Source organism: Phalaenopsis equestris, unplaced genomic scaffold, assembly GCF_001263595.1.
Source record: "Phalaenopsis equestris unplaced genomic scaffold, ASM126359v1 Scaffold233637, whole genome shotgun sequence".
Lineage (NCBI taxonomy): Eukaryota > Viridiplantae > Streptophyta > Magnoliopsida > Asparagales > Orchidaceae > Phalaenopsis > Phalaenopsis equestris.
Genome location: NW_018251578.1, coordinates 27,192 through 47,819, shown reverse-complemented (window position 1 = coordinate 47,819; position 20,628 = coordinate 27,192). Strand labels below are relative to the sequence as shown.

The following is a 20,628-nucleotide window of genomic DNA, read 5'->3' as shown; positions in this document are numbered from 1 at the left end:
GCCCCCGGATGACGAAACGGACTGCGCCAACGCGTCCGAAACGTCGATTTTGCCCGAGGAGGACACCTATTTTGTCGCGTCGTCGCGCGTGAGTAAATTGTGTTTAAATTAATATATATATATATATATATATACATTTATATGGCTATATATTTACACATATATTGATACGTAGTACTTTTAAAAAATTTAGATGACTACAAGGGTACAAAGATTTATAATCAATTAAAAGTATTAATTAAAAAAATAAAATAAAAATTATTAAATTAGATTCAAATAATGTTTTAATATAAATAATAATTTTTAAATCTTGCTCAAACTCTTAATATCTTATGACTACGTGATTAGGGTTGTCAAAACGATTCTTTGTTCGTGAACAACTCGTGTTCGGCTCACTAAGCAAACGAGCCAAACATGAACACGTTTTTTCGGCTCGAAATATAAACAAGCTCACTTGTGTTCGGCTTGTTTACACTCATAATCTCTTCAAACTCGTTTAATTTCAATAGTCTTTTCTTACTAACATCCTTTAAGTTGTAATTAAATTTCTTACTAGCCCAATATCCTTTATGCTCATATTGAACTCGTAAATGACAAACTTTCCCAAATATTAGCCTGTAGAGAACAATCCTATATGAGTTCCTATAAGCCCACAAAGCATAATCAAGTTTGACTGACCAATCCATTTTTGTTTCACATATTTTTTCAATATTCTTTTAATTTCATCATTGTATAATTCAGTCAAACCACTTGTCTGAGGATGATAAGCAGTAGCAATTTGATAATTAATATGTTTTTTTAATAATTTCTCATTTTTGAAATGATTTCCCACTCTCGGCATCCCAAATCAACAAAATATGTTCGTTCTTAAAAATCTTGCAACAGTTCGAGCATCACATCAAAGTAAACAGCTTTTATCTATTTGGATACATAGTTTACTGCTAACAATATATATAAATTTTCGAAATATGATATAAATGGTCCGATGAAATCTAATCTTCAAACATCAAATATCTCAACTTTCAACACATAATTGAGGGGCATCTTATTTCTTCTAGAAATATTGCCTATTCGTTGACATCAATCACAAGTTTTGATATAAACATTAACATCTCTAAAGATTGTAGGTCATTAAAATTTAGATTGTAAAATTTTGTATGATGTTTTATCAAACACCAAATTGTCCTCCAAAATTAGAATTATAATATTTTTGGATAATTTCATAAGTTTCTTCTAAACGCACACATCTTCGAACAATTAGATCCTTTCCAAAAATAAGTCTTGAATTCAGAGCAAAAATTCTTCTGTTGGTATGTCATTTCATAGGATATATAACTAACAATAAAATTTGCATTGTCGGCATACTATAGAACACGTCACTCATTAATACTGAACAATTACTTCATCTAAAAAATGTTCATTAATTTCTTTTTCAAAATAGAGTGATTTTTTTTTAATTCAAGCCTGGATATATGATCAACAATTTGATTCTCAGCTCCCTTCTTATCTACTATCTCAAAGTCAAATTCTTATAAAAGAAGAATCTATCGTATCAATCTTGGTTTTGCATCATTCTTTTTAATTAAATATTTAATAGCAAAATAATCAGTATGCACAACACATTTAGTTCCAATTAAGTATAATCTGAATTTATTAAAAACATATACTATCGCTAATAACTCTTTCTCAGTTGTGGTATAATTATTTTGAGCTTCATTAAGAGTTCTACTAGCATAATAAATTATATTGAAAATTTTATCATATTTTTGCCCTAAAATAACTCCAATAGCATAATCACTTGAATCACACATTATTTTAAAAGGTTTTTCCCAATTTGGTGAAATAATATTTGGTGTAGTGACAAATTTTTCTTTTAATAGCTCAAAAGCTTTTAGCCACTTATCAAAATTAAAAATTGCATCTTTTCAAGCAAATGACATAAAAGTTTAGCAATATTTGAAAAGTTTTTAATATATCGCCTGTAAGATCTAACATGTTCTTAAAAAACTCTTAATTTCCCTCACACTTGTTGGGTAAAATAAATTAGCGATCACTTGAATTTTTGCAGGGTCTACTTCTATACCATTTTTCTGATATCTAATGTCCTAAAATAATTTCTCCTGCTACCATAAATTGATATTTTTCTCAATTAAGTATTAAATTCGTTTCTTTACAGCGGTTAAGAATTTTCAATAAATGTTCTAAATATGATTCAAATGAAGTTTCAAATACTGAAAAATCATCCATAAAAACTTCAATCCCTTTTTTAATTAAATCACAGAAAATAGTTACAATACATCTTTGAAATGTAACAGGGACATTACATAAACCAAATGACATTCTTCTAAAAGCAAATGTACCATAAGGACTGGTAAAAGTTGTTTTCTCTTGATCCTCACAGAAAACAAAAGTATTTATGTTCAGCTAGTATATCCAACATTTGATCTAGAAAGGGTAGTAGAAAATGATCTTTCCTAGCAGTAAGATTTCATTTGCTAAAATCAATGCATACTCGCCACCCTGTGACTTGTCTTGTTGGTATTAACTCATTATGTTCATTCATAGTCACAGTCACTCATTTCTTATGAACGCATTGAATTAGACTAACTCATACACTATCTGAAATAGGGTAGATAATTCCAGCATCTAACAAATAATATTTCATTCTTAGCAACTTCTTTCATAACAGGGTCGAATCTCTTTTGAGGATCAGCCCTAGGTCTGCAGTTTTCTTCCATATGAATTCTATGCATGTAAATTTAAGGTCTGATTCCTTTAATATCAACAATTGTTCATCCAAAAGCTTTTTTTATTATTCTTCAAAGTTTTTATTAAACTCGCTTCTTCTTATGTAGTTAATTTTAAGGAAATTATAACCGATAATGTTGAGAAATCTTCTAAAAAGTCATTTTAAATGTTCAGGAAGTAACTTCAACTCAAGTTCATGAGGTTTTTCAATCGATGGACAAAAAAAATTATTTGTTTCTTTCGTGTCCAAAACTTCAAAACTTTCTCGAAAATAATTCAAATCTTCCTTATAAAAATCTTCAAATTGATCTTATTCCTCTTTTTGCTCGTGTTTCAACTCTTTCATTTCAGATTTATCTTCAAAAGTTATTTTGAAATGACATCCACTTAGATATTTTATTACATCTATTTTGTAACATTCATCATTTTTACTTTTTGCACAATACTTCATTGATTTTGAAATATTAAACGTAATTGTTTGATCATTGATGTGCATAGTTAATTTCTCATTCTACACATCTATCATCATTGCTCTTTCTGTAGCTAGGAAAGGTCTCCGCAAAATGATAGGTATTCCCTTAACTTTTTTCATATCTAGCATAATGAAATCAACAGGAAAGATAAATTGATCCACTTTCACTAAAACCACTTTCACTAAAACTTTCACTAAAACATCTTCTATAACTTCTTTAGGATATGTTATTGAACGATCTGCTAACTGCAGAGTTGCAGTAGTTAGAGATATTTCTCCCAATCTCAATCTTTTAATATTGATAATATCATAATGTTAATGCTAGCACCTAAATCACATAAAACATTCTCATAAAATGACTCCTATTGCATATGGAATTGTGAAGCTACTAAGATTTTTAAGCTTTTTAGGAAGTTTTTTTTGAATTATTGCACCGCACTCCTCAGTAAGTGCAACACTCTCATTATCTTCAAATTTTCTTTTCCTATTAAGAATATCCTTCATAAACTTCACATAGTTTGGCATTTATTCTAAGACTTTAGCAAATAGAATATTAATTGTAAGCTTTCTTAAAGATTTACAGAAATTTTGAAAATTATTTATCCAACTTTTGTTGACGAAGTATTTGAGAAAATGAAGGTAGTGGTTTTTCCAAATTAATTTTAAGTGGAGAAATATGTATCTCTAAACCTTTCGGAGCGTCCTCTTCAGGCTCTTTAATTTCTTGTCTCTCTACATCAATCTTTTTTTGAACTCTACCTTTCAACTCTCTTCCGCTTCTAAATTGAACGGCTTCTACTTGCTCTTTATTCTGGTCTTTTGGATTTACTTCTGTATTACTAGGAAGCGTTCCTTGGAATCTAATACTTAATAAATTTGCTATTTGTCTCAATTGATTCTCAATGTTTCTAATTGTAGCTTCTTGACTTTATAACTAATTTTCCATTTGTAACACCACTTCTTCTACACCACTTCTTCTATAGATAATATAGATAATTTTTTTCTCCTTGAATTGTGGATTACTGTTAAAACCTAAAGGATAAGTAGGTATGTAATTATTATTACTTTGGTTGTTCCAGTTTCCCAATGGGTTTGCTTGATTGTTCTCCCATTACTGATTATTACTATTCGAAGTATTGTTCCAATTAAAGTTATGATGGTTATTCCAACCTGGGTTATAATAGTTTGAATATGAGTTATTCTGCTTGTATTCTGTATGAGTTATTCTGCTTGTTTATGACATTCAAAGTTTCTAATGATGCTTGAGAATATACCATTTAGCCTAATGAATTCTCTTCAATCATTGTAATTGGTAAGAAAAATTCATTCCAAATTGATCTAATTTGCTTGAAATTGTAGCAGCTTGATTTGCTAACATTCCAAAACATTATATTCATAAATATTGGTTACTTTCTTAGGATTTACCCTCTTAGAAGGTCATTGAAAATTATTAGCAGTCGACTATTCAATTAAAACATAAGCTACATGAAATGATTTTGGCATTAATGAACCGCCAATAATGACATTGATAATAGATCTAAGAGATTCAGCTAATCCATTATAAAATGTTTGAATTATTAACCAATCTGGTGTAGCATGCTGTGGACACTTTCTCAGTATTTATTTATATCCTTCTCATGCTTCATAAATAAATTCACATTCAAACTGAGAAAGAGATGTAATATCATTTCTAAACTTCGCAAATTTCTGCTATAAATCACCCTAAGTTCTGAGAGATGCAGGTGTTAACGAATGTTTCATATCTTCACCTTATCCCTCAGCGAGAAAGGAAAAATTCTAAGTCTTATAGTATCATCTGATACACCAGCATATTTAAATGTAGCACAATTCTATAAAATTGGTAAGATATAAATTTAGATCTTCAGTTGGTGCTCCCGCAAACTGATTATTTGATATCATTTGGATAATAACAGGTTTAAGTTCAAATGAATTAGCCACTACAACATGTTTTTGAATACTACAATGAAGTTCATCCGCCGTAGGGTTTGCAAAATCTCTTAAAGGTTTAAACTCTTGATTAATTTCAGCATTTTGATTATTTTGGTTTGTCATCTTGAATTTTTTGATCTTTTTATGTATTTTTTATTCTTTTAATAGTTCTTTCTAATTCAGAATCGTGTGACATTAGTCTTTTAGAACATAAACTACGAATATATTACTACAAAACAAAATAAAATAAAATCACATAAACAAGAACATATATAAAAACAACACTGTAATATTCCTATAATAAATCTAAAAATTTAAGACTTTCTAAAAATAGAAATTTGCTTTTTTAAAATTTCTTTAAAATTTTATTTCTGTTCCCCGGCAACGGGGCAAAAATTTTGATCACGATTTTATATGACAATACGATGTATGCAGTTATATTTTTAATTTTTCTTTGCTTATAATTTTTACTTTGCAACTATGTTAAAAACTTGATCGCCAGCAACAGCTAGGCAAAACCTTGACTTTTAAGCAAATAAAAATGCAATTATTATATTAATTATGAGATACTATGCAATTATACGTATCGTTATAAAGTTATATAGGACTTTTTGATTGAGCTCCGAATATCGAACCCCTAGAAAAAAAAATACAATATGCAATTAAAATCGTAAGAAATTAGATAGCAAATTTTACTTTATAAAATTTTTTACGCAAACTATTGATGTTATAATATGAATGAAAGTTCAATTTTTTTGTAATTTTTGATAATTAAAAGTAAATTAAACCATTAACTAAACTTAACTAGATATTTGTAAAATGATGGCAATATAAATAAAATATATTTTTTCCTTAACATGAATCAATAATAAGTATAGGAATTCTGCTGTGAAAGTATCTAAATTGTGTTGTGTCAAATAGGAGCAATAGTATTTTTTACTCTCACTAGAGCTGCTATAAAGAACATTGACTAATTTAACATTTGAATAGTCTTGAAGACGAGTTAAATAGGGAAGATACTAGCGTTCACTCTAAAGTTCTCTCTTCTCTTCACCTAGTTAACTTCTCGTATCAAAATCTAAAACTATAAACCAACTTGGGGGTTTTAGTCTATCACTCTAAAATCCTCTAATTCTACAACCTTCAAAGTTTATTTCCCTATTTATTTACACTCAATCATATGAATTACATTATCATTCATGCAATTTCATTTGATTCTTACCATTAGTTGACTGAGATAATGTCATCTCAGATCTTACATGTTCTTACAACAGATATTAACATCTTAATTGGTCAAATCAAGAAGTAAATGAAGTACAAGGTTTAAAATCATCACAACTTATTCCAATATTAAAAATTTATACTTCACACAACTTCCATCCAATACTTAATCACTTATCATTTTAAGAAAAATGATAAAGAAAACTATTCAGAATTCATGGAGAAAACACAATCACACTTAAGAAAAATGATAAAGAAAACTATTCAGAATTCATGGAAAAAATACAATCACACTTAAGTTTGAGAGTAGAAATCATGCAAACAAGTAAGAAATTTAAATTAAAACCAAATGTAGTCACAAAAATAAAAACTCGTCTCAAATCCTCTCCACCAAACTCTTGAAGTTCATTTGAATCTCTTCTCTTCCTTTCTTTTACAATACTCTCTACTCACACACTACAGTTCCTCTCTTCTCTCCAATAAAATATCCTAATTAATCTATGAGAGAGGCGTCGGTGGCGTGGCTATGGGGGGCGTGTAGGAGTCTCTCTAGTGCGCTGGGAGGATGGCTGGAAGAAGTCTCTTCAGTCAAATTCAAGTTTTTTTATAATTTTCAAAAAAGTTTCTTGGTGTCTCTTCAAAATGTGTTCACATTCAATGAATCTTCCAAGAGTTACCTCCTTTCAAAATCCAATTGAATGTATTTTCATGTCCATTAACTATTTCCTACGTTTTCACCAAGGGTTGCTTCAAACACCTATTAAAAAATTCTTTCAAATTCATTGACGCTTAAGCGCGAGGTACTTGGCGCTTAAGCGCGGTCTTCTTGGTTTTACTGGCGCGTAAGAGCTAGTTCTGGGCGCTTAGGCACCACAATCTTTTTGCAAACCTTCTTCATTTTTGCTCCAAATTTGATCATTTGTTACTCATTTTATCATTTTTCATCTTTTTTTTATTGTACCTGAAAGAAAAACACAAAATATCTTCCATTAAAGCGCAATATCTCAAAAATAGGTATAAAAATAATATCTCAAAAATAGGTATAAAAATAAAAATATATACATAAAGACTATATATTTTAGTTGTATCTGCTACATATCAAATTTCGGTGATTTAATCTCTGCCTGATAACCCATTTCTACCCCATCAACATGAGTTTCCCCTCCAAGGCTCAACAGTCTCTAGTCGGACTGAGACAGCCGATCGACTGACTCAAGCGAAGTGAGCAAAGTCCAAACCACCAAAGGACCATCAAGGCCAACCGATTGACCCAACTCAATAGAGTAGGTGAAATGTACCTGACCCACCCCAGGATTAACCGACCAAATGATATGATAGCCGAACCAGGCTCATTTATTTTCTATATGCCCAAAATATCATGCAACTTTCCCATAAAAGCAGGGGCAATCATGTAATTTTCACTTCCTTATAAATAGGGAGGTCTTTCCATGTAAGGGTGGTTTTTGGCTCCCTCACCTCACCCATGTATCAACAATATTTGATTATATAAAAGAGTCACAAGATTACGGGAATACTCCAATTTGTCTAGATGGGCAAGTCCCAGCGCACTCTCTCTCTCTCTCGTTTTACGCTTTATTCAATATGTGTGATTCACAAGACAGGTCCAGATTCAACATAATGAAATTTCTCAAGTGTCTTTCCCATTGAGTTAATATCATAGCTAATGACCTAATAAAAGCTTCTTTATGCGTTTGTGTTCTAGTTTTTACATTGTAAGAGTTACTTTTTATGAGATAAGTTGTGATATATTACATCTTAAAAACCTATTACCTGCTCTCTTCCTTTTTTGGTATCTTTATTTTTCTATTTTTTATTATTGAAGAGTCCAATCTAATCCGGCTTATTGCACTAATCCCACTAGCGATGCTTTATTTCATGACCATGCCCATCCTGCTTAAAGTACTTCCTGAATCTTGAGACGTTTGAGCCAACTAATACTGTTGCTGCATTTGCCTAATGACTATGAATGCTCCTGAAATCAGCCAGCTCCCTTACCAATTCTGCAAAGCTTTTAGATTATATTTTTTGAAGCTTGCATGGCTAACTCCAAAATTGATTGGTAAATCTGTTTGAGAGGGCCTCCTTGGATCTAAAATATTCTTCAGCTTGTACTGGTAATCACCTCTTTCCCTAGTTCCTTTCGTTTCTACTTAACATACTTTCTAATTTCACTGAGGTACCTTTTTGGCATACATGGTCCATTTTCATTTATAGATGGCAGGTTATCCATGAAATTGCGACCTGGGTTTTTTTGGGATACTGCATGATGCATTCCTTGTGCCTGTTTGGTGCACCATATATGCATACTAAGTAATTGGCTTTATGCGTTGCGTGCTACAGCTTACATTGATTTTGTAAATTGGGGCATTTCTGCACAACCACCTATTTCCTATGTATTGACATATTTAACTTTTTGCTTTTTACATTTATACCACTATATATATATATGTAGATAAATTGAAGTGTACGTGTCAGATATGTAAATACAAAAGAATTGAGTGATATGTATGTAAATCTTCTTTTTAAATTTTGTTGCCATGTATATATATACATGTAATACTCAATTCCATCTTGCAGTACTCATTTATTGTTAAATCTCTAAATCAAAAAAAGCTTGCTACATTATATTTTGATGAACAGTATTGATAGGATTCCATCTAAATCAATTAGAGTTTATGGTTTATTGTTATGTATTTGTTGTACAGATTAATTCTCTCCTGTTGAGATTCTCTGTCCGCAATGTCATCTTGCATTCCATACTGGACCTCAGCATTTCTACAAAATCACATGCACCACAATAAGAAGTTTTAAGCTTTTTCACTTTTTGCAGGTAGAGAACTTCATCAGAGCAGTTTTTACTGATTCGCCCCTAAGGAAGGAGTGCCTCTGGAGGATACAGAGCACAAAAACGTAGGAGCATTCCATTGAAGGAGATATCACACCATAGTTTTGGGCTACTAACACCTCAAGTTCTTTTTATTATTTAACTTGATTCTCAAGTTTTGAGAAAACTTTTATGTAGTTATATATCAAATGGAAGCTTTATTTATGATTTTCAAGTATATATCATAGAAGCTATTTCTATATTTATAATAATTTTGTCCCCTCATTTAATTTAATTATGTCACTGCTACTTAATGTCATATTTTTCATTGCTACCTTTGCCAACTATGATATCTCATTGATTTTTGGGTTTTTTTAATTTATTTTAGGGCCTTAAAGGTGCTCTAATCAGTTAAAGCTGATAAATTATGTGAAAACTTATATTTTGAGCATTTTTTGCAGCACCACAGAACTTTTTTATTGAATTAAACCCCCTTGGACATTGAATTTTCTTCTTAGTTTTAAAAATGAAATGTTTTTTTATTTTTATTTTTATTTATTTATTTTTTTTGATGATCAATTTTGCGGTCTTAATTCATGAATTCGATCTTAAAAATTTTCCCTCGAACAATGCTGAGGGCAAGATGCTAATTCTGTAAAAATCTGACTTATTATTGAAGTAAATTTTTGTGATTGAACTATTAAGGACGCAGACTTATTGCAAATTTGTTCATCCTGTTAATGCAATTTGGAAAACATTTTATCCTCTCTTGCTTGGAGCAGTGAAGGAAGAATAGGAAAATCCCTTTTGCGTCAAAGATTTTGTAGAAATTAATTTTTTAAGCAGAGAACTATGGCTAATATATATTATATTTGTACACCAAAAAAATGGACAACAGGTATCTTGAGGGAATATAACAAGACCAGATTAAAAGAAACAAAATGAGGATCATCCCTTAGATAAAGAAGTTATGAATATTCATAAATCCGGCGAGTTGAAGACTGCTAGACGATCAGCAACCAGTAGACTAAAGGGTTGAAGACCGATTGAAGGCTAATCAAATAATCAAAGGGGAGCCCAAGCCAACAAGGGATAGGAATCCAACACAACGAACGGACAAAGGTCTAGTACTCTTAGTAATCTCACAAGTATCAAATAGAGACTAAATATTTTTCACAAAAATTTTCAAAGTTCTCTAATCAAGGAATAAGCAAGCTGACTGATAACCTCAAGGCCAACCGGCTGGCTCTCACACAGTTGATCGACATCCTAGAAAAAAGATCGATTGTCATGCAAAGCAGTAGACTGACACCAGTTTGGTCGGTCGATCCGATTACTTGTTGACCAGCATTCCAAGTACATTAAAAGAAGTCAAAATTAGTTACAAATTCAAAAAGGCAAGGACAAAAGATAATAATGTCATGTAACATCCTTATTAACGCAGAGACAGGCATGCAATTTTCCACCTTTGGCACTCTATCTTCTATAAATAGGGGGGTTCATAGCATGTATTAAATTTTTGTTGCCTCTTTAGGCTTGGCCACCTTAGGCTCTTCTTTCTATAGCCACTTTTGTGGGAGGGATCACTCTACCCTTCTCCATCCCAGTTGCAATAAATAAAATGGATCACAGTGCCCAAGAATACCTTAGTTCACTAGTACGAGGCAAAGTGTGTGTATGCTCTTATATTTTTATGTCCCTCTCTGTCTCTTTCTATACTTCTTCGTAATGGTTCCTTCTGCTCCGATCCTTGGGCATGTCTCATCGCAAAAATTTGGGTCCAACATCATAAAAGATGAAATAAGTGTGAAGCCTACTACCAACAAGAAGGGAAAAGACACCACTGAGAAGAAATGCGTCTCACTCTTTACAAGGAGCACGCATAGGAGTTCATGAAAAAATAGATCTAGAGCCGAAAATATTGTTTCCATCATCTCCTAGATGTTTTGGTTAGGAGGTGAGTACTGCAAATCAAACGGTCAACTCCCAACAGTCAAATCAAACCGATCGACCGTACCTGCACATTGCTTAGGCAATTCTAAGTGGCAGTCACCTTACCTTGCAGATAAAGGGAGTATTACTTCAAAACTTATCTTGTGTTATGAGAAACTTCTCTTATGCCTTCCCATGTCCAATTTACACTTGGGAACTTGATTTGAAGAAGTAATGTCGAAGGCAACCCCAAAAAGTTTTTGTCAGCAGGATAGCCCACAACACTCCTACATCGTAACTCTTGGTCTCCAAGCTTGTGTTGGATATAGCTTTGGAGGTGGTTCTTTGTTTAGTAGCGACAAGTTCCGCAAAGAATAAGGTCTAAATAACCCCAATAGGGAGTCTCAACGATTATCCTAACAAAAGCAATGATAAGATTCGTCTAAGTCATGATGAAAGATGTGGCTCGACCGAGGAGACAATCTAATCAAGTAATCAAGACAACGTAAGACGTGAGTCTGGTGATAATATCATAAAATAAAGGTGACTGAAAATGATGATATGGACATCTAATCGACACCCTAATAGCAAATATGACCCACAAATCCAAGTATCAAAAAGTCAGTCTTGAAGTTGAATGTGGATATAGCTTCTGAGGTGGTTCCCTGCCCAGTAGAGACAATATCTGCGAAGAGTGAGGTGCAAATCACTCCAATAGTGAATCTAAGCGGTTACCCTCACGAAGGCAACGACAAGGTCTACCTAAGTCCTCACAAAAGGTTTAGGTCGATTGAAGCAACAAATCCAATCAAACCAAAAATGAGACAGGCAGTGTGATCCCACGATAATATAGTTGTGTAAAAATTGCATAGTTGACTCTATTATGCAACGGTGCAAAAAGCTTGATGCAATATTTTATGAATAAGAAATTTAAGCAATTTATGTTGGGATTCTACACAAGTATTAGTACCGTTATCAAATAATAAAAGAATTTCTATTTAAGCTCCAAGGTTTAAATTTGAAATGATAAATTTACTAGGAAATTCACAGAAAGTCAATACGAAATTACTGTCCCTAATTTCGAATGTTGAGATATTATCAGAAGTAAATTATTTAACTAATAACAAAACAGGAATACAAAGTTTAAACATAAACTACTAGTCTATTAAACTATTAAACTATGTTTATGTGATGAAGATTTCTTATGTGAAAAAGCATCGTTTTCACTACAATGAGGTTCTGGTGAAATGAGATGAGATAAATGGTTCAATTATGTATTGTACCAAATAGAAACAGTTTTAATTCTCTACCTTGATACGGTGTTATAGAAAATCATTGGCTAATCCCAAGTTTAGTCCCTAAATTCGTGGCTAGGCTAGGAGGATACTAGCTCCCACTCTAGAGCTCCCACTTCCCTTCACCTGAAGGCTAACTCTCGCTTTAGTTTTTAAACACTAAGACTGGATTGGGGATTTTAGTTTGTCAGCCTAAAGGTTCTCCAATTCTTCACCCAATAAAGTATATTTCCCTATTTATGTGCACTTAATTCCATGAACGAAGTTCTCCTTCATGGAATCAAATGTGATTCTCACTCTGTTGTATAACTCATACTCAATTTCCCGGATCATATATTTTACAACATATTTTAACAATTCAATTGACCAGATCAAAAAGTAAATTAAGTTTGCAGTTGAAAAGTCATAACAATTTATTTTATATTTCAATATTGACACATTCATATTATCTCTTCATTTCACCATATCTCAGAGTAGGGAGAAAGATAAAGTAAACTACTTGGACTTCATGAGAAAGATACAACAAAAAACAAATTTTATATATAAAAGCAAATTCATACAACACTAATAAACAAATAACACTTATCGAAAACTCTTTCTTAAAGTAAATCCCTTGTAGCCTCTTCTAGAAAATGAAGGAAGAAGAAATCTCTCACTTTTCTCTTTCTCCAACACTCTTAGGAAAAAGTTCACACTTAATCTCACCACAAAACTTTAAATTATAAGAACAATGGACTCTAAATGATTGTGGAATGAAAAATGGAAGAATGTGTGATGTGTGGAAGGTTGAATGGAGGGGATGAAATGACATGAAGAGTCTCTTTTCTGATCAATTTTGGCCCCAAATAAAGCCTAGAGTCGGTTCTCCAATAGTTACCTCCAAATACTCATCAAAATGTGTTCAGATTCGTCAAATCTTCTAGAAATCAGGGCTGAACTAACATTGGCGTCGTCGACACTAGTGTCCTTTAATTAAATTCGTACTCTCTATCAAACGACGCCGCCGGCGCTGAAAAACTTTCAACTTCTTCATTTTTGCTCCAAATTTCACCATTTTTGTTTTCTTTTTGCTTTAAGTCCTAAAATTCAACAACCTGTAAGAAAATATAAAAATATCTTCCATTAAAGTGCAATATCACCAAAAATGAGTTTAAAATATGGGTCTAAAAATGCATATATTTTTGGTGTATCACAGTATAAAACTTATGACGAGCCATGACAAATCAAAAATGGCTGATAGTCATTCAAAAGGGATGAATCATTAAACAACACAATGTTCATCACCAAGCAGTAAGCACAAAATTATAAAGAAGAAAATGTGTGAAAAATTGATGGAAAAGCGTCATTCTTTTCTAATTGAAAATATACAAGTCTTTTCTATACATAAAAGATTTTATTTACATTAGCTTTACAAAGGATTTCTAGAAAAATCTCTTAAGTATCAGGAAGCTGACTTGAAAACCCTCTTTCGCCTTCGGCATCCGAGTCGTCCCCAAAAGCCACTCAAAACTAGTATAAAGATTAGCAAATTCTTTTGAGTTAGTGAACTTCAAGTCGATGAAACCCGACTGAATGAACTGATCGATCGTTGTTATACCTCCAACCCAAAATTGCTTGCCCATAATTTTTTCCTAATGTGGGTAATAAGTGCCTCAAAGAACTCCTCCTCGGTCTTCATTGTCGCCATCCGTGTCTTTGGCTCCTTGTTCTCTTACTCAGAGATCACCAAATGATTTCAGAGAGTGATAATATCCTCCTCAATCACTATCAGTTTTCTCTTTATTATCATGGCTTGCTTCTCAATCTTCTTCACAAGCCTGGTCGAGATGTTAGCCTTTTTGGAGGCGATAGCCCACTTCATCTCAAATCGGTCCAACACTACTGACCAGAGGTTTGAAGCCTCCCATTCCTTCAAGCATAAGTGTTCGTCCTTATTATAAAGTTTGGGTCGCTTAAACACATAGAGAGATTTAACAAATGCACATGACTAGATCACTTCTAAAATAGAGGGCATGTAGATTTCAACCAAAGGCAAACTATTGTACTAGTCCACATTTTGGTTAATGGTTAAGTACTGACCATCAGAAGAATTCCAAATTTTGGACCCTTGGCTTTGAAATCTAACCCAATCCAATGGTGAACTTGTTCTCTTTTCTTCTATAGGAAAGAGGGGGAGAATTACTCGAATCAGAAAATGGCTCATTCCTTTCCATATGTTGTACTTCCTTAAGAAATAATACCTCCGGGTCAGTCTCAGAGTTTGTCTAGGCAGTAGAAGCTAGTCGAATGACCTCTTTTCTTACAAATAAACAAATAATATAAATTCATAGTGAGACAAGACCAAATGAGCCCTAACCCCTTCCTCAGAATATTTTTTGGCACCACTCTCTTCTGAGCGACCAGATGGCTCCTCAAATTCTCACCTACTTGTGCCTGAAGGAGCTGCATCTATTACATATGTATCAATGTTAGAATGAGTTGAATGTCTTCTAACAATGATATTTAGTTCACCATTAAAAATTTTCTAGATAAAAAACATGGTTGCAGAAATAGAGAAAAGAAAGCCCTCACCTACCGAGCCGACTACTTTTTCATGGGCCTTGGCCTACCTTCTTTCTGTTGCCATGACTTCCCGCCCTCTTTTGCCTTGTCCTTATGTTTGATCTTCTTTCGAGCCGCCCGGGAAGCAACTTCTATCTCATGTTTGACCTCTTCAACATCAGAGATGGCCCACAAGTCCGTTTTCTTTCAAACAAATATTTCTAGGAAAAAGACCCTATTCACAGTCACGAGATCAGTATCCTGGGGAATTGAGAGTAGCTATCCATTATTGTCACCCCCCTCAATCCAAGAGTAGTATGCACCCTTCTTTCTCTTGAAGGGATAACTGGTTGGTATAGTCTTGATGCTCTAGCTCTCAAAAAGTGAACCAATAAAAATTTACACTTCCAGTCCTTGACTTTATTTTCAAATTCTAAAGAATTGGAAATAGATGGTCGTCCTAAATTGTAGGCATTTGTCTGCCTCCACTCGAAAATGAAAACATGTGACTGAATAGGTTAGCCGACCATGAGATTTCCTTCTGCTGGCATAAAACAACATAGATTTTCATCTTCGCAATCTAGTTTGACTTGATTTGTGATGTGATAAACCTGTTCAATTAAAAATCACCCTAAGCTCCATGATGAAGAACAACCACAAATCATATCGCAAATGGCCTTTATAAAGCACTAAGTTCTCACCCAGCTTATCAACCGCCATCACAACTCACCAAACGACTCTAAACTTAATGGCTGAGTTAAAGATGAAGGCCTCCACCATGAAATTAACCTCGAATGGATACAATATCGATCGCTCGATTGTGGCTACTAGATCAAAAGTCTGAGGAGTTTGCATCAGAGCCATCAGAAATCGAACAAAAGGAAATGAATGAAAAAAGTTGAGTGAAAGAGGAAAAATTGAACGACAAAAATCATAGAAAATGATAATAAGGTGCAAATGAACACATCAATCTTTATTTAGATGGACCCATCAAAAATGGAAATATCGCGTGAGGATTTTAAGAGGAAACATCATGTCAACTCAAAAATCAAGATAGAAGGAGAAAAAAAATACTTTATTTCAGTAAAAAATATAATTACACTCATATTGCAATCGAACGGTAGATATTTTACAAATTGGTTCTCAAATGACTTGGCCAGGAGAAAACCATTCCTAAATAGCCTCCTATGCAATATTTGACTGACAAGCTTGAACTGGTTCGCTCAGTCGGTGATACGTCTTACAACAATGCCAAAATACTTGATGTTCCCTAATTCTAGCAGTCTCACGTCGTATTAGTAATATTAGATTTTGAATCTGAAATATCAATCCCATATAAGTGAGGCAATTAGACATAAGTAAAGTTCTATCCTACTAGGCTTAGTTCTTGGCCAAGAATTGGAATTACGTTAAGGTTCTATAAACTGGTCCTACTAAATTGCAATTTATTTTAAAGGTTAACGGCTACAGAAATCTTACTTATCATAATTAGTTTGGTGATTATGAAGTTATAAAGCTACCTTCCCTTCTAATGGTTTAAGTGGTGGTGTCGAAAATGTAAAGTATCAATTGTGAATGTGGCTAGTGACAAATAGGATCAACTCTCTTTTTTACTCTCTCCCGAGTGCATAAAGCAGTTTGGTTAAAATTATTGTAAGTCCTTAAACACCAACTTGAATGCATCAAAGTTTGCATCTCCCTATAAAGAACTTACACCATATTTTATAAATCAATGTGAATAACCTAGTTGTTCTACCATAGGTCTCCTGAGTTATTATGAATCACAACATATTTTAACTAATCACTTGGGCAAAATGAGAAGTAAATAAAATTTAGAAGGTTATTCATCACATTTAAGAACAACCCAATTTTTAAAACACTTTGCATTCTTACATAACTTACTAAACCATCACAAGGATTCCCCTCTCTCTAAAGTGCTGAGAATGCTTCCCCCAAAGATCTCCAAGTCCCTTGCTGCTTTCCTCAAACGTCTCCTCGCATTACACTTGCAAATTTCTCCAAAACCCTCACAAAATGCTCTCTATCTATCCTACAGTAAAGCACTGTTTATAGACTTCCAACAATAATAAAAATACCCTTTTTATTTTCCAAATGGCCCCTATATTGGGTTGCACAACTCCCTACGACATGTTGATGAACTATTGAAAATTGCTCAGATCATTTATGGCCCCTAGGAGCCAGTGGGTTGACGCCTTTTTGTTAGGCTCTCTGTTGCATTTTTGGTAGTTGCGCCAAGGCCCTAGGTTGTGGTTCCTTTTCTCCACCTAACTGGCACTTAGGCACCATCCTCTGTCTCCAAGGGTGGGAGTGGTACCTAGGCAACCAAAAAAGCTAGCGCCAGTCACCTAGTTGTTTTATAGCTCAAAGTGACCTCCACTTTGCTTCATTTCTTCTTCACTTTGCTTCACTTATAATATTTGTTGTACATGCAAGAAAAACATAAAAATATCATTCTTTAAAGTACAATTTTATCCATAAACATGAGCAAAAATATAACGAAAATCAAGCATTCTTCTCAACACATCAAAATCCCCCAAACTTAAATGTTACTTATTCTCAATTCTTATATAGTGTATATCTAAGGATATTTAGTTCACAAATAAATAACACTTTCCAAAAATGAATACCAAAATCATTTTTCAAAGGTTGAACAACATGTTAACTAAACAATAGTCTAGTATTAATTACATAGAATCTAATATAAAAGAATACTATATTTTTTCCTTCTTCAAAATTACATTAATTTCAAATTAATACCACATTCCTCAAATCCCTTTTTAAAACAAAAAAAAATTTATATACAAGTTATTAGAACAAATAAATTTAAGCTTTAAAATGATTTTCTCCCCTCAACACCCCCCCCCCCTTCGACTCCCTAAACTTAATTTTTAGTATATTAAAAAGTGTAAATCATGAATATAAGCAGAGAGAAAATAACACATGAATACTTCTTCCCATATGTATCTTTCCACATGATTAACAGGTATAAGCAAGACAAACATATATGCAGTAGCAAGTAAATAACATCTATGCAAGATTAAAATCAAAACACAGAGAAAATTTTAAATGCAACATGTAACTAAAAATAAACTAATTCTACAACCACAAATACAATTTATAAAGAGAGTACAGTAGCAGTAAGAAAATACCTATTGTCCAGTCACAACAAGAAAACTAAGGATTCACCTCCTTGAATTCACACACTTCTAATCAATTCAAAGGAAACATAATCCTAAATATCAACACACAGATACAAACACTCCACAAAATAACAAACATAAATCACAAACATAAATAAAAATATAAATAAAAACATAAACATAAACAGGTTGCCTCCCAAGAAGCGCTTAGTTTAACGTCTTCAACCTCATACAAATATAAATAGTTACTCAGGTTGACCCAGCATTAAAATCTCATTTATTATTGATTTTTCTCCTAATAAACATGGTTTATGTCTCCGTTCATTCACTTTAAATATCCTACCACTCTTAGAATCATTAATATCATTTGCACCAAAAGGATAAGCTTTAACTACAGTAAATGGTTAGCTAGTTTATCCAATATCTGATCTAGAAAGGGTAAAGAAAATTGATCTTTCATAGTGTAAGAATTAAATTTTCTATAATAGGACATGTATAGTAGGAATAATTCATTATTTTCATTTACATACACCATTGCTGCCCCTTTCTTAGGAATACAGTAATATAGGACTAATTGGGCACTATCTGATACATGATAGATAATATTTGCATCAAGCCATTTCAATATTTCTTTTTTAACAACTTTTTTCATAATTAAGTTTAATCTCTTTTAAGGATTTTCTATGCATACATATTGAGGGACTAATCCCATTTATATCTGCTAAGGCCCATATGAAAGTTCTCTTATGATTCCTCAGAATTTTCATTAATTTCTCTTCTTAAGAACTAGTCAAGTATGAGGATATGATAATTGGTAATGTAGATGACTTCCCCAAGTAAGCATATTTTATGTTTTTGGGAAGCACATTCATCTCAAGTTTAGGGGGTTCTCAATAGAAGGAATAAGACATTCATTATTTTCTATTGTATATAAAATATCAAACCTCTCCCTGACTGTCTTAGAATTATCTTCTACAAATAGAGTAGATTCATCCTCAGAGTCTATAGAGTTTTCTGCATTCAATTCTAGCTCAACTATTTTGACTTCACAATTCTCTCAAAAATAGCACTACATAAATAATCAATCAAATACATATGAAAAAAAGCATATTCATTTCATGTAGAAGGAGATCTCATAGGTTTTAATATACTGAATGTAACCTGATCATTTACCCTTATAGTTAATTCACCTTTTTCACATCTATCATAGCTCGTTCAGTGGTTAGGAAATGTCTACCTAATATTATGAAATTTTATTTATCGTTCTCTATATCTAACATTATGAATCAACAAGAAAGATAAATTTGTCTACCTTCACGAGAACATTTTCTATAACTCCCTTTGGATAAGTGATCGATCGATCAACTAATTGAAGGGTCACAGTAATAGGAGACACCACTCCTAATCCTAATCTTTTGAAAAAAGATAATGACATAAGATTAATGTTGGCTACAAGATCACATAAAGCATTTTGAAAAACTCTTTCTCAAATTGCACAAGGGATAGCAAAGCTCCTAAGATCCTTAAGTTTGTAAGGAAGCTTCTTCTGAATGATGACATTGTGCTCCTCATTGAGTGTAACTGTCTTATAATCTTCAAAAATCCTCTTATTATTAAAAATGTCTTTCATAAAGTTTACATAACTGAGCATTTTCACCAGAGCCTCAACAAAAGGAATATTAATAGTAATTTCCTTAAATACTTCCAAAAATCTTGAAAATTGTTAATCTAATTTTTGTTTCTAGAGTCTTTGAGGAAATTGATGTGGTTGTTTTTCTAAATTAATTTTGGTTGGTGAGACTGGTTTTTATAAATCTTTAGAAATATCTTTTAAAGGTCTTTCAGTTTATATAGTCTCTTTGTCAATTCCAACATAGTTTCAAACTACGTCCTCCAATTCTCTTCCACTCCTTAACTTAACAGCTTTAACATGCTCATTATTCTTCTCCTCAGGTTAATCTCAATGTTACTAGGAAGATTTCCTTGGGGTTGATTGTTAAGTGAGTTAGTAATCTATCTGTCGGCACAATTTTGATTAAGGAGTTGCCCTGTTGAAAGTTGTTGGCCGCTGACAGTGACTTTATATATGCTTAAAAGTATAAGAATTTGATACTGTTGCTAGAATATTTAAGTCCCCAACAACAGCGCCAAAAACTTGATAACTGTTATAGATTTGATAAAAATATGTATAAAATATTCAATAATTGCAAAGTCACACTTATCAACGCAAGTATACGTATCGCTCAAGTAATACAGGGCTCTAATGGAGTCCTTGATATCGATCCCACAGGGAGTAATACTAGATGCTACGAACTAGGATTTAGAAAATCAATACTTTATCACAACAATACAGTTCAAATTGCTTATTTGTCACTAATACACAATTGAAAAAAATATGTAATTTTAACAAACTCTTAATTAACTAATTCTACTAATAAAGTTTTTAATGTGAAATTCAATATA

General features: G+C 32.6%; 1 protein-coding gene across 1 annotated transcript in view; it reads left to right on the top strand.

The window, feature by feature from the left end:
- Positions 1–9,515, top strand: part of LOC110038724 (centromere/kinetochore protein zw10 homolog) — a gene marked incomplete at its 5' end in the record, with an annotated part of 89,437 nt that extends 79,922 nt beyond the window's left edge. Inside the window, one exon of the mRNA XM_020743618.1 lies at positions 9,243–9,515. Coding sequence (XP_020599277.1) covers positions 9,243–9,326 — 84 coding nt within the window. The remainder of the gene's footprint in view (positions 1–9,242) is intronic.
- Positions 9,516–20,628: the final 11,113 nt, after the last annotated feature.